General features: G+C 51.3%; 1 protein-coding gene across 1 annotated transcript in view; it reads left to right on the forward strand.

Moving 5' to 3' along the window:
- Positions 1-14,129, forward strand: part of EPHX2 (epoxide hydrolase 2) — a 39,910-nt gene extending 25,781 nt beyond the window's left edge. Inside the window, exons 13-19 of the mRNA XM_075997382.1 lie at positions 5,633-5,704; positions 8,809-8,842; positions 10,599-10,701; positions 11,796-11,865; positions 12,993-13,073; positions 13,419-13,477; positions 13,634-14,129. Coding sequence (XP_075853497.1) covers positions 5,633-5,704; positions 8,809-8,842; positions 10,599-10,701; positions 11,796-11,865; positions 12,993-13,073; positions 13,419-13,477; positions 13,634-13,712 — 498 coding nt within the window. The 3' untranslated portion in view covers positions 13,713-14,129. The remainder of the gene's footprint in view (positions 1-5,632; positions 5,705-8,808; positions 8,843-10,598; positions 10,702-11,795; positions 11,866-12,992; positions 13,074-13,418; positions 13,478-13,633) is intronic.
- The last annotated feature ends 1,136 nt before the right edge of the window (positions 14,130-15,265 follow it).

Genomic DNA, 15,265 nt, shown 5'->3' on the forward strand with positions numbered 1-15,265 from the left:
TCAAGCAATCCTCCTGCCTCAGCCTCCTGAGTAGCTGGGACTACAGGCATGCGCCACCATGCCCAGCTAACTTTTTCTATATATTTTTTTAGTTGGCCAATTGATTTCTTTCTATTTTTAGTAGAGACGGGGTCTCATCCTTGCTCAGGCTGGTGCTGAACTCCTGACCTTGAGCAATCCTCCCGCCTGGGCCTCCCAGAGTGCTAGGATTACAGGCGTGAGCCGCTGTGCCCGGCCTCTACTGCTTTTTTTGAGCACCTATGTGCCAGGTGACTCTACCCATCACAACCACCCTGTGGAATCCTCTCTAATCTTCTCAGGCAGGCAGACAGAGGCTCTGAGGGGTTAACCGGAGACCCAGTGCGTGGTCAGGTCCGGATATCTACCTACACTTGTTTGACTACAAAGGCCACGTGCCTATCACTAAGCCACTCCGAGGTAGGGGAGCTTGGACTTTATTCTGTGTGTCGTGAGGATCTAAGCAGAGAAGGAGGAACAAATCCAGATAAAGTTCAAAGTCCTGATTGAAAAAATGACCTTCGGGGAAAGATGCTTAGTAATTGCAGCCTTAGTACAAATGACAAAGTTCTTTTGTTCCAAAGGTCATTACAATTATCTTAGAAAAATCAGTACCTCTATTCTGTGGCAGCAGCCGGTTTAAATCTACAATGAGAGTTTGGGGAATGGTTTTGTTCTTAAGAACAAAGCCCTTTGGCAGGGAAATGGTAGGTATGCAAATTGGTGCAAATTGGTGGTCTGGCCACGCAAAGGCACCCAGCAGCCAGGTTGGGGTGAGACCAGCCGCTGGGACATGTCGTGACAGCAGGGGGCTGGGTCTGAAGGGGGATTATGCACTGCCTGTCTGGTACCGACTCTCTAAGGAAGTGAGTGTGCAAGGCTCAGTTTCCACATCTGCAAAAGGTTGGTTTTCAAATAGGTAATAGCGTCAAACTTAAGCTGACATCAGGTCAGTAAACAAAACTGACAACTGGCCGGGCGTGGTGGCTCACGCCTATAATCCTCCTCTGGGAGGCTGAGGCAGGAGGATCACTCAAGGTCAGGAGTTCAGCACCAGCCTGAGCAAGAGTGAGACCCCATCTCTACTAAAAATAGAAAGAAATCAATTGGCCAACTAAAAATATATATAGAAAAAGTTAGCCGGGCATGGTGGTGCATGCCTGTAGTCCCAGCTACTGGGGAGGCTGAGGCAGGAGGATCATTGGAGCCCAGGAGTTTGAGGTTGCTGTGAGCTAGGTTGACACCACGGCACTCTAGCCCGGGCAACAGAGTGAGACTCTGTCTGCCCCCCCCCCCAAAAAAAAAACAAAAAAAACCCGACAACATGTAGAGCAACTCTTTGGTTCAGGGAGGGTACTGGAATCCCTCCTCCCCAGCCTCCCTCCTCTCCAACCTCCCTTCTTCCTACCCTCCCTCCTCCCCAGCCAGGAGGAGGCATTTATGGTGTCTGCTTCTCCCAGGCAGCCTAAGGAAGGCTCCACCTGCGTGGTAGGTGCACCCAACACCCCGCCTCTGCCTCTTCTTTGCTGAGCCCCACAGGGCGAGGCTTAGGTCAACACCGGGTTTAGATTTGGCCACCGGCTCTGTGAGCCCTTAGCCAGGGCTTCACTGTCTTGTCCTGGGCATCTGTCAAGTCTGGTGGAAACTAAAAAGGTTTGTTTCTCTTTCCTTCTCACAGAAGAAATAACAGGCTGTGCATTTGCATAGTCAGAAAGGAATGGATGAGGCGGCTCTGACACCTCTTCCATTTGATTCTTAGGATTCTCAAAGTCCTCGCTTAGCCTGGGGGACAGCTCGGAGCCCCCTAACCGCCCCCCAGATCAGAACGTGTGTAGTGATGGCCCGCAAACCCTTCCCTCTCCCACCTCCTGACACTGTTCCTTTTTACTTCTTCCATTTTTATTTCTTGGTATGTATTCTTGTTTCTTTGAGGAAGAGTGGGTGGCAGGCACGTGTGTGTGTTTTTGTGTGTTTCTGTATGTCACCATATGTTAGCAACCTAGAGGCAGATTTTAGGCACCCAAACCCCCTTTTGTTTAAGTATTTAACCAGATGAGAAACCAGGGGACAGAGAGAAAGTGTGGGAAAAGGGAATTATAGGCAGGAATCATGGGAGAAGGTTTCACCTGGCTGAAGGGGACCCCAACATCCACAAAGGAGTTCTTTCTCCCTTGAAGCACTGAGTCTTTTTTAACACGGTAGCTCCTTCAGGCTATAGGGAGTAATCAGTTACAGGGTTTATTTTTTAGGCTTTTTTTTTTAAGATTATAAATAATTCATGCTTGCTATTAAAAGAAAGACTGAGTTGTGTAAAGTAAAAATTTAAATCTCCCTTCACCCATATGGAAGCTACTAGCATTATTATTGATAGTTTGGAATTTTCAAACATTTTTGAAATATGCTATTAAGCAAACATGTGTGTCCCCCTCCTCCACTTCCCCCACATGTACATGTGTGTATATGTAGATTTTACATAAAGATTAACATCTACTAGATCTTGGGCATATTTTGAGGTTCACACATACGATTTATTTCACTTTTTAATGGCTGCATGGTGCTTCATAATAGATGTGCACCATGGTTTATTTAACCAATCCTCTGTTGAGGGACATTATTTTGGTTATTTTTCACAGCTGAATAATACATCTTACAAGAAAATACCACCATGTGCTATATTACATACCAGGCTTTCACTACCACGACTTTAATTTTTGTGTGTTTTATGGAAGAGACCCTTGGCATTTGTCTTCCTTTTCTTAAATTGGTTGTGTTATGGTGAAAAGAACCCAGCACTGAGAGGTTTGGGCTCCAGCGTCCGCATTTGTAATCTGCCTGAGCTTGAACGAGGCACTGGGCACCTCTCGGCCTGTCTCCATCCTGGTGCCGGGCTGCCCAACTCGGTGCCGCGGTGGAGAGCGAGAGTTAGTGCCCCCAGATGTGGAGATGGCACCCAAGTGCCACCTTGGGTCCTTTCAGAACCACCCTGAGTCTGGACTCTCCACCCCTCTCTTGTTTGGCCGGACAACAGTCAAAGGTAGGCGGTTTGCTCTTTCTACCCAGATTCTGGAAGCTTCTATCCACAGGCATTTTTGACCTCAGGGACAACCACCCCAGCTGTGTCTTTCTGGCCTGTCTTAGAGATCTCTGCCTCAGGAATCGAGTCAGGGTTGTCTAGGTGGACAGAGAACAAGCAGATGAGGTGCTGGCCCCAATCCCCTGCCCCATGGGAGGCTCCGTCTTCCCTGCAGGACCATCCTCTGCTGTTAGTGCCAGAGGGCTGGAGGCCGGGCCAGGCTGGGCAGGGCTCCGGCTTTGTGGAAGCTGCCATTTGATTGAAGCAGCTGTCTCCACTGCCTGAGCAATGAGACAATAGCCGCAATTAAGTGCATCTTCTCTGCATACCTAGTCTACATCTTGGCAAGAATAAAAGAGAAGATGAGGGACCTCGGTGGCTCACGCCTATAATCTTAGCACTCTGGGAGGCCAAGGCAGGCTGATTGCTCAAGGTCAGGAGTTCAAAACCAGCCTGAGCAAGAGCGAGACCCCGTCTTTACTAAAAATAGAAAGAAATTAATTGGCCAAGTAAAAATATATAGAAAAATTTAGCCGGGCATGGTGGCACATGCTTATAGTCCCAGCCACTCTGGAGGCTGAGGCAGGAGGATCGCTTGAGCCCAGGAGTTTGAGGTTGCTGTGAGCTAGGCTGATGCCACGGCACTCTAGCCCTGGCCACAGAGACTGCCTCAAAAGAAAAAAAAAAAGTATGCTCTTACCCCATGTAGATCAGCATTGAATGGGCTTAGCTGGGCACACAGCCCGAGCACAAACACTGTTATCTCCCTCCCTTCCTGACCCTCACCTTTATCCCATTCTCCCTGCCCATCTGATGTGCTGTTTTGATTTTTTTACTCTTTTGCTCTCTTTGATCTTCTATTGATGCTTTCGGCATCCGTTTGCTCTTTTCAAGATCATGTGAGGCCAAAGCCCTGTCCAGCCTCCTGCAGCTTCCTCCAAACACTGCAGTGCATCCCCGAGCTCGTGAACAGCCACTGTTTCGGGGACGGGGACGGCTCTCAATAAATAAGAATGATGACCGAGGGCAGCACGCAGGGCTGAGCGGGGCTTGCATCGATCACTGAAATGTGCTTCCTCCCGCGGCTGTTGCCTGTCTGGCATTCATCGTCCCGGGGCAGAAGGCCCCATCGATCCTCCACTGTAATGGAATCTTACAAAATAGGGGGGAGGTGTAATTAACACACAGGCGTGGCTGTCATCAGAAAGTCTCCAACCACTGATCCAGCACTGCCCGCTGATAAATGTCTCATTTCCTTCTGTGCAACCATCGCAAAGATCCCGAGTTCTCACGGGGTGGGGGGAGGGTGATGTGCAGAGCAAAAATAAAGGTGACCTCTAACGTGTGCAGGGACCCAGGACCACGAGTCACTGGGAGGAACCCTCTGTAGACTTGGCTCTAGGGTCCTCCTCCCTGGGAACGTACACTCAGCTCCTGCTCTGTCCCAGGATTAGCTACAGATGCTGCCGAGAGCAAGATGAGCCCCTGCCCTGGTGCTGGTCCCAGGAGAGCATGCCCAGGCTCTGCAAGATAAAGAAGAATGGAGCTATCCTTTGGGGGTGGGAGAAGGCGGGACTTCATGGAGAAGGCAGTGTTTGGGTCGGGCGTTGAAAGCCGAACTGAGAGAAGTTCAGTTTGCTCTTGCTGGAAGTCAGGATGTGTTAGACCGGGAGGTGGGCAAGTAGGGGCCCTGTCCCAGCTCTTTAACAAGGTCACCTTGCTGCCTTGTCTGCAGGAAGACAACCCAGGGGCAGTCTGATGGTCTGTGGTTCGGCCCAAATCAAAGGAGTTGGTTTTGAAGTTATTATTGCAAAATTTAGATGTATGAATGGAATAGCTTTTGGCTCAGTTTCTGGCTTCCCACTTGGATTCTCAGGACCCTTGAGCCCTTCTCCTCTTACCACCCGTCAGCCCCCAACCTGTCCCTTCCAAGGGAGTGTTATGAGTCACACATTCTCATTGTGGGAATTTTGGAAAACATAGGAGACGGCCTCATCCATAAACCCACCTGGGGGGGGGGACCACTGTTAGCATCTTGCATTTTATTTTAACCTTCTTTAAAAATGTGTGGGCAGGGCATGGTGGCTCACACCTATAATCCTAGCACTCTGGGAGGCTGAGGTGGGAGGATCACTTGAGGTCAGGAGTTCTAGACCAGCCTGAGCAAGAGTGAGACCCATCTCTACTAAAAATAGAAAAATTAGCTAGGCATGGTGGCACATGCCTGTAGTCCCAGCTGCTGGGGAGGCTGAGGCAGGAGGATTGTTGGGGCCAAAAAGTTTGAGGTTGCTGTGAGCTAGGCTGATGCCACAGCGCTCTAGCCCGGGCAACAGAGTGAGACTCTGTCTCAAAAAAATATCTAAAAATAAAATAAATAAATAAAAACGTATTTCAAGATGAAATCCAAATGAATGCAATTCTATTGAGATTTGGGCTGGGTGGGACAGAGCTTGGGTGCTCCCTGCTGTCCATCCAATGGGGCAGGGGTACAGTTTCCAAGATTTTCGAGGGGGCCTTCATTTAGCTTTCTTGGTTTTTCAGGGAGTGGCTGAAGCTGAACTGGAACAGAACCTGAGTCGGACTTTCAAAAGCTTCTTCAGAGCAAGTGACGAGGTGAGGCGGGAGGGGAGCGGGAGGGGGAGCGGGAGGTCTGAGGGGGCTGCCCTGCAGGAAGCAGGTACCTGGGGTGTGGCAGCACCTAGGAACTGGCCCCTGGGCTTCTCTTGTTTGACTTCTACAGTTAGAGTTATTGGGGTCCTTACTTTGCTGGTTAATGGAGAAAAAGTGACATCCTGACTGTCACCTGAGATTGGAGAATAATTGTAATAGCGACAGTTTGGAAATGATGCTGTTATCACCATTGCCATTTGAATATGCATAAGTGACTCATCCAAGTCCAAAACTAATGGATGTCTCTCTTTGCTTGAACAACCAAAGGAGTTTAGAATACTTGGTCATCCGCACCATCCTGTCTCATGAGTTGGTAGTCACTGCCACTGTTGTTTTTTTATATACAGTCAGTGCCCTGCTGAGACTGTCCCAAGCTTTGCAGTTTCTTTGCTGATCACTTCTCACTCATTCACATTGACTTCAGTTTCCTTCTTCCTGAAATACCTGCTTTAGTAGCTCTCTCAATAAGAGTCTGTTAGTGGTTTTGGTTAACTCAAGAGTTTTTTGGGGCCAGGCGCGGTGGCTCACGCCTATAATCCTAGCACTCTGGGAGGCCGAGGTGGGCGGATTGCTCAAGGTCAGGAGTTCGAAACCAGCCTGAGCAAGAGCAAGACCCCGTCTCTACTATAAATAGAAAGAAATTAATTGGCCAACTAAAAATATATAGAAAAAATTAGCCGGGCATGGTGGCACATGCCTGTAGTCCCACCTACTTGGGAGGCTGAGGCAGGAGGATTGCTTGAGCCCAGGAGTTTGAGGTTGCTGTGAGCTAGGCTGACGCCACGGCACTCTAGCCTGGGCTACAGAGTGAGACTCTGTCCCAAAAAAAAAAAAAAAGTTTTTTGGCCTGAAAATGTCATTATTTGCTCTTAATCTTGAAGAATGGATTATCTGAGCATAGAATTCTAGGTTGACAATTATTTTCTTTTACAAGCTTCTGTCATTGCTTGTGAGAAAGGGCCTCAGGTCTATTAATTGTATATTAATTGTCTTTAGGCAATTAATGGTCTTACATGCTGTCATGTCTTATCTGCAGTTTAACTCATCTTTGACATTTTCTTTTTAATTTAAATGAATAGGGCTTTATTTTTTTTAATTTGTGAAAGTGGTTTTTGTTTGTTTGGTTTGTTGTTTGTGTGTGTGTGTGTGTGTTTTGTTTTGTTTTTTTGAGACAGAGTCTCATTCTGTTGCCTGGACTAGAGTGCTGTGGCATCTGCCTAGCTCACAGCAACCTCAAACTCCTGGGCTCAAGCGATCCTCCTGCCTCAGCTTCCCTAGTAGCTGGAACTACAGGCATGCGCCACCATGCCCAGCTACTTTTTTCTATATATTTTTAGTTGGCCAATTAATTTCTTTCTAATTTTTTAGTAGAGACAGTGTCTTGCTCTTGGCTCAGGCTGGTTTCGAACTCCTGACCTTGAGCACTCTGCCCGCCTCGGCCTCCCAGAGTGCTAGGATTACAGGCATGAGCCACCGTGCCCGGCCTTGTTTTGTTTTTTAAGACAGGGTCTCCCTCTGTGTCCCGGGCTTGAGTGCAGTAAAATGATCATAGCTCACTGCAACCTTAAACTCCTGAGCTCAAATGATCCTCCCACCTCAGCCTCCAGAGTAGCTAGGACTACAAGTACATGCCACCACACCCAGCTAATTTTTTTTTATTTTTTGTAGAGACAGGATCTTGCTATGTTGCCCAGGCTGGTCTTGAACTCTCAAGTGATCCTCCTGCCCTGGCGTCCCAAAGTATTAGGATTATAGGCATTAACCACCATGCCTAGCCCTTGGTTCTTTTTCAAATCATTCTGATCTCTTTTGATAAAGGCTTGTGCTATTCTTTTTTTTTTTTTTTTTGAGACAGAGTTTTGCTTTGTTGCCTAGGCTAGAGTGAGTGCCATGACATCAGCCTAGCTCACAGCAACCTCAAACTCCTGGGCTCAAGCAATCCTGCTGCCTCAGCCTCCCAAGTAGCTGGGACTACAGGCATGCACCACCATGCCCGGCTAATTTTTTTCTATATATATTAGTTGGCCAATTAATTTCTTCTTATAGTAGAGACAGGTCTCGCTTTTGCTTAGGCTGGTTTAGACCTCCTGACCTGGAGCAGTCTGCCCGCCTCGGCCTCCTAGAGTGCTTGTACTATTCTTATTTTTCAATTCCTTCTTTTATGTCTTTAATAATTTTAAGCATATTCATTTATCATTCTCTCTCTCTCTCTCTGCATGTTCTGTTATTTTATGCTTTGGGGGAGTCTTATTTTACTGTTTGCTACATTCACTGTCTCTTGCTATGGGCAAGCATATGTGTGAGAATGTGAGTTTTGTAATTTTGCTTTGTGAGCTCATCTTTAGAAACAATCTGCTTCAGTCTGCTTCAGTTTGGACTGAGGAAATGACCCTCCTGAGGGGGTTAGGGTTTCCTCTGCCAGGCATCCTGGTGGCATTACCAGCCCAGGCTGGCTCTTTCTTACTGTTGTCACACACTTCACACCCTGAAGGATCCAGATCATGCAGACAGTGTAAATTCAAATTCAAATCCAAGCACTTGTGAATTCAGCCCTATAGCCAAGAATTCCCAGGGGAGTTTTTTTTTTTTTTTTTTTGGTGTCCTCTTCGTACTGCTCCTGTGATCTCTCTGTTGTAATGGGCAGATTTTTTTCTAGTCCACCCTTCAACTCCTCAGTACACCAAGGCCCCCAGATGTACTGGATTTATTATGGGAGCGGGCAGGGAGCATCTGATTCCTAACTTCCCACCCACCAGAGGCTGGAGGTCTCATCTCCTATTTCCATTGGTTGATGGACCCAAGTTCTTACACTGCCACAGTCTGGGGGGCGGGGGGGAGTCTGGAGCAGCCTTGGCCCCAGCCTGGGTTGTCAGCCAGCGTCCTCCTCGCTCTGACTCCTGAGGAGGCCCCTTGCTCTCTCGGGAGCTTAGCACATTTGTATGGCACTCACGGGTCTTTCGATGTGACAGGGTTTTTGGGTGAGTTGTTCCAGTATATTGTCGTTGGCTTCCCGCGTGACATCATGTCTAACTCTGATCTTCCTACAGACTGTATTATCCATGCACAGAGTCCGTGAAATGGGTAAGAGACGTTCTCAGGAGAGAAGGGAGATGGGAGGGCCACATTGGAACCAGCCGTATGTGACATGGGTGTTTCTCCCTCTGCCTACTATGGGCAGAAGCCCGGAACCTTCCAACCGTCAGGGCGTCAGGGTGAAGGGTCGCTCACTCTAACCCCAGGCTTGACCACAGGCCCGGTTCCTTTTCTCTAGGGATCTGCGGATTCCAGATCTTTCTGGAGGAGTCTTAGAGCTTGTCCAGGGCAATCCCTGCCCTCCACTGATAAGGACCCGAGCCCAGGATAGAGAACCGATCTCTGCAGGGTCACTAGGGCACGCAAGGCAGCATGGGCCCAGCCCCCACCTAGGTCTCTCCGTCATGTTCCAGTCATTTCCGGTTCCTTTACTTGAGGGCCATTCTTGTTGCCCTCTAGGCTTGGATGTGAGTGAGGGGTCAGAGTCCAGACCAGTCCAGGGCTCATTCCCATGGCCCCTGAATCCAGCACGCTTCCCATAAAACCTTATTTCAGTCCCAACCCTATGGCCTTGACATTATTCACTTGCATTTTTATTAGTGATACTGCTGCGAGCCCTTGCTTCTGCACCGACAGCGTGTATCAGACACTAGACTAGCCGCCTTCCGGTGTGTTATTTAGGCACCTCCATAGCATCCCTAAAAATATCATTATTATTTCTATTTTAAAAACAAGGAAAATGGGTCTCAGAGCATTAAGTGACTTGCCTAGAGTGACCAAGCTGGAGTTAAACTCCTCTGACCGTAAAGGCCATGCTCTTGTCACTGCTCCGAGGACATCTCCTTCCCTCCCCACGATGCCTCCGTTCCTCCATTCATTCATTCACACGGTGGCCTGTCCATTCACTCACTCATTCATTCCCCAGCTGTTTTGAGCACACGCTTGGGGAGGCGGGCGCCGGGTGCCACAGGCGCCCAGCTGCGCAGAGCAGAGCAGCTGTCCTCGGGGAGCCGATGGTCTCCAGGGGACGCAGGCCACCAGGTGTGAAGGAAGGAAGCACCTGGGGAGTTGCAGAGGGGCACTGAGGCACAGCGGACCAGAGTGAGGCCTGTCGGGAGGCTTGGGGTTGCTTCTTGGGGAGACGGCCTGATGACACACCCAGCTCCTGTTCCTTGGGGCTCCCTGGGTCTGAGCATGGCGCCGGCCTGTGCAGGCGCCGGCGTGGGTACCCCTCGGGGCTGTGCCCTGTGAAGTGCAGTCACCCCAGGGCTGCCAGCTGTCATCTCAGGCCATCCTCGGGGGGACCAGGAAGGCAAGGACAGCAAGGACACTGCAGGAGGGTCTGCTGGGCACATGGGAGGCAATGGGATAGGGGACCCCAGCCTAGAGTTTCTTCCTGTCTAAGAGGAAGAGTGGAGCAAGCATCTGTGAACATTCCGAGACTCTCACGGAGATATCTCAAAGGAGACACAGTCAACTGTTTAGAAAAGGTTTGGTCTATGGAGAGCAGTACCTGGGATGCAGCGACGTCTGCCCGGCCCGGGCTGTGCCTGTATGTTTGGTTGGAGGGGCAGCTGTGGTTTGTCCTAGAGCAGTGATGACAGCCCGTGACGTCAAGGCCTGGGTCACCGGGACTGTGCAGTCACAGCTCAGAGCTCTGGAGGAGACAGGTTCGCTGTAGGGAAGAAAGGAAGAGCACAGATGATGAAGGCACGTGAGACCCTTCGCATCAGTTCAAAGGGGACATGGGGACTGTGAGGTGCCTGGCCCGGAGGTGGGAAAATCCACGAGTGGCTTTTTGCAGGAGGACTCTTTGTGAAGACCCTGAAAGAGCCCAGCCTCAGCAGGATCGTCAGCGAGGAGGAAATCCAGTTCTACGTGCAGCAGTTCCAGAAGTCTGGTTTCAGGTACGGAGAGCGCAGTGCTACAGGCACAGATGAGAGACGGTTGGCCCAGAGGGACTCAGCCCTCAGGGTGGAGGGTGAGGCTCGATTCCCCTTCACCTGCAGCCCTCATGAGTGCCGGGCCAGCCTCTGTTTGGATGCCTCCAGTGTCGGGAGGCTCACCACCTCACAATGCTGCCTGCTCTAATTTGGGATAGCTCAACTTGCTCCCCTTATGCTTGTGGGCTGCCCACAAAGCAGAGGTTTTCTTTGTTTTGTTTTGTTTTGTTTTGTTTTTTGAGATAGAGTCTCACTCTGTTCTCCGGGCTAGAATGCCGTGGCATCAGCCTAGCTCACAGCAACCTCCAACTCCTGGGCTCAGGTGATCCTCCTGCCTCAGCCTCCCGAGTAGCTGGGACTACAGGCATGCGCCACCATGCCCGGCTAATTTTTTCTATATATTTTTAGTTGGCCAATTAATTTCTTTCCACTTATAGTAGAGACGAGGTCTCACTCTTGCTCAGGCTGGCTGGTTTTGAACTCCTGACCTTGAGCTATCCACCCGTCTGGGCCTCCCAGAGTGCTAGGATTACAGGCGTGAGCCACCGCGCCCGGCCATAACGCAGAGATTTTTAACTGTTTTTTTTATTTTCAGTCCTGACTCCTCCAAGAATGAGATGACAGCTCTGCACTCTTTCTTCAGAAAAACACAAATAAACTCAAAATTTGCATGCATGCGGGTGCCTTTGCACCACTTCCCAATGTCCAACCAGGAGGGGACACCTTTGCACCCCTCCTGCTGCTGTCCCTTTCTACTGGGCTCTGGGGCAGGGAGTGGCCCCTGGACGATTGGGGGGGGGGTTACGGGAGGGTAGACCAAATTCTCCACGCTCTGACTGGACGTCCCCCGAGGGTCCCGTAGGGCCGGCTCCGGCATCCGGAAAGCCCTCGGGCGAGGTGACAGCCTCGCCCGGGGCGAGGTGACAGCCCTGGGCTCTGGGCTCTGGCCCCCCGGAAAGCTTTGCCCTTCCTGGGACGCCGGCTCCGTGCAGAGCGGGCCGGCGGCACAGCCGTCTGCCCAGAGCTGCCCTGATTTTACCTTCTCATCTGTCCCCCAGGGGCCCCCTAAACTGGTACCGAAACATGGAAAGGAACTGGCGGTGGGCCTGCCGAGGCTTGGGACGCAAGGTGAGAGCTGCCTGCAGCGTCGTTGCCATGGAGCCACCATCAGGGCTTCCCGTTGGTCCAACCTGATACGACCCTCGGCCAGAGCTGGGGGGACAGACCTGCCGGCTTCCTCGTTTCCCTCTGGGTTTGGGGGTGACTCCGCCCCAGGGTTTCCCATGGAATGGTGGAGCCTGGCGTGGGGGACAGAGCAGGGCCGTGTCCATGCGACTGCAGCCTCTATCCGAATGCCGGGTCTCCCTGTGGTCCTCCGGCCAGGGCAGCACGTGGCCCGGGGTGGAGCTTCGGAGGAGCGTTCTGTACTCTGACAGAGACGTGGCTTTGGCCTCTGGTTGTGTCACCTTGAACAAGTCAATCTCTGGGCCTCAGTGTCCTCATTTGTCAAGCAGAAAATGACGTTCCACTCTCTGGGTCTGCAAGGGGGGAGTGGAGGTCCCAGTTTGCATCAAAAACAGTAAAAACCTGCAGGAAATCGCGCTTTTCCCCCACGAGGTCACGCAGGTGGCCAGGCTTTCATCAGCTCCCTCCGCAGTCCTGGTTATCTCCCCAGTCCGCTCAATGGGAGTGACCGCACCTGCTACGTGCCAGGCAGCGTGCCAGACCTTGGGGACGGCAAACAAAACAGATCAGGCCCTGACCTCCTGGAGTTAGGTCTCGAGGCTGGAGAGCGTATGACATAGTGGGTAATAGCAGGCCGGGGAGTGAGTGAGTCAGCCTGGGTCTAATTCCTGTGTGACCTTGGGAAAGGCACTTAACCACTCTGATCCTTTCTTGCCTCTTTTGCAATATGAAAAAGACAAGAACAGTGCCTCCCTCGTAGAGCTGTGTAAGGATGAAATGGGTCAATGCACGTAAAATGTCAAGAACAGGACCTCACACACGTTGAGCAATCCTCCTGCCTCGGCCTCCCAGAGTGCTGGGATTACAGGCGGGAGCCACCACGCCCGGCCACAAGGGCACCTTTCCTCCCTTCCGGTGCCATTGGTTCAGTTTCATAGCATCGGTCACCTTCATGCCACGTCCGGCAGACACAAAGCCAGGGCCATGGTGGTGCGGTGGACACGGGTCTCCCCGAGAGACGGGGGCGGGTGGGGGGACCGGCGGCTCCGTCTCCTGCTCTCCCTCCCCAGATCCTGATCCCGGCGCTGATGGTGACGGCGGAGAAGGACTTCGTGCTCCATCCTCAGATGTCCAAGCACATGGAGGACTGGGTGAGGAGGCCTGGCCCCCACGGGGGTCTCAGAGCATCCCGCCCAGAGGGGAGGCGGCAGCGGAGGTCTCACCCCGTCATGCCAGAGGGGACGGCGGGTTGGGGCACCTCCCTGACAAGGGGCTTCCTCGGTGACATCACTGTCACCTCCTGCGAGCAGCAACCCGACTGACACTCCCCTCCCCTGCGCTGGCGTGGCCAGCCCTCCACTCATCCTTCGTCTCCCAAGCAACGCAGGGCCCTGCCCGGGGAGCAGAGGGTTAAGTGTCCCCCACGCTCACAGCCCTGACCTGACACAGACCCGCCTGCCTTCTCCTATTTACCCTCTGGCTGGGGTTTCTTTCAGATCCCCCACCTGAAAAGGGGGCACATCAAGGACTGTGGGCACTGGACGCAGATGGAGAAGTAAGGAGATGGGACGGGCCCTGTTCCCCTGCCCCCGAGCCTTGCCGGTCCCATTGTGCGGCCGCGCCTGGCTTAGCCATTCATTCGCGCGCCTCGGCCTCAGCGTGGGGTGCCGGCCCGACACGTGTGTGCAGCCTTTTGTCTCCACCGCCCCAGGCCCGCCGAGTTGAATCAGATCCTCATTGAGTGGCTGGAGACCCACGCCCGGAACCCGCCGGTGGTCGCGAAGATGTAGCGCCTGGCGTGTGCCCGCACCCAGCGGGCGCTGCCGCCCATCCCTCCCTCCGCTGGGGCGCCGTTCTTCCCGTCCGTCCAGAGGTGGCCGTGCGCGCGTCTCTGGTGACCAGCAGCATTGCTCTGAAAAGATTTGCAAAAAAAGTGTGATTTTCTTTAAATGAAATGAATCAAATTTGATGTCATTTGAGATCCAGGAGAAATCGGGCGTTATTAACCCTCTGGGTATAAATGCATTGTCCCTTTGTCTCTAAGGACCAGTAGTGTCCTGTGCGGGGGACACAGTGGGGCGGACATTTGGGGTGCTGATTTCCTTTGACTGACCAATTCATAGATTTGCAGCAAAAGCAGCCGTCTGTTGTGAGGCATCTCGGTAGCGTTGAGGGTGCTTCATTCAATAAAGCCAAGACGACAGTGACGTTGCTCTTTGTGTTTGTGGACGGAAAAATCCAAGCCCTGAAATATTTGAAAGAGCCCAATTTTTGAAAGCCCAATATTTGAAAGAGCCCAATTTGAGGACCATGACCCGGAGCCACTCCCAAGAAGCCTTGAGCAAGTGGGCTCGCTGTGGCTGGGTCACAGTTCAGTTTTATACATTTTCAGAGAGACAGGGGTTACAGGCAAAGTCACAAATCAATACATGAGAGGCATACATTGGTTTGGCCCAAAAAGGTGGGATATCTGGAAGCGGGGGGCTTACAGGTTATAGGTGGGATTAAAGATTCTTTGGCTGGCAATTGGCTGAGAGAGTTAGGCTTTATCTAGAAGACCAGAAAGGATATGCTTATTTTTTTTTTTTTTTTGAGACAGAGTCTTGCTTTGTTGCCTAGGCTAGAGTGAGTGCCATGGCGTCAGCCTAGCTCACAGCAACCTCCAACTCCTGGGCTCAAGTGATCCTTCTGTCTCAGCCTCCCAAGTAGCTGGGACTACAGGCATGCGCCACCATGCCTGGCTAATTTTTTCTATATATATTAGTTGGCCAATTAGTTTCTTTCTATTTATAGTAGAGATGGGGTCTCGCTCTTGCTCAGGCTGGTTTCGAACTCCCGACCTCGAGCGATCCGCCCGCCTCGGCCTCCCAGAGAGCTAGGATTACAGGCGTGAGCCACCGCCCCCGGCCGGATGTGCTTATTTTAAGATAAGGTTGTGTGCACTCTGGGAGGTCCAGACAGGAGGACATTTTAAATTTACAATAGACACCTGCTAGGATGTTTTAAGATGCTTTAAATTTAAATCTGTTAGGATGCTTGAGTTAAGACATTTTAAATTTATGATAGACATCTGCTAGGATGCTTGAGTTAAGACAGGGGCTTCTTATCTTTTAGGTGAGGTTAATGCCATACCAGAATCAGGTCGGGAAGTACACTGCTTCATTTAGTTAACAAAAGCCGCTTGGTGGGAATTTACCGTTTGTCAGCCTGACACAGCTGGCCTCCTTAGGAAAGAGTTTTTAGCAAAAGAAAAAAATCGGAGTTCAGTCCTCATGTTCTTGGGACGGCAGAATCATTGTTCAGAGAATGACACTTCCCTGTGCTGTTGAGCCCTGCTCTGGTG

The sequence above is a fragment of the Microcebus murinus genome, chromosome 24 (genome assembly GCF_040939455.1).
Source record: "Microcebus murinus isolate Inina chromosome 24, M.murinus_Inina_mat1.0, whole genome shotgun sequence".
In the NCBI taxonomy this organism is placed as follows: domain Eukaryota; kingdom Metazoa; phylum Chordata; class Mammalia; order Primates; family Cheirogaleidae; genus Microcebus; species Microcebus murinus.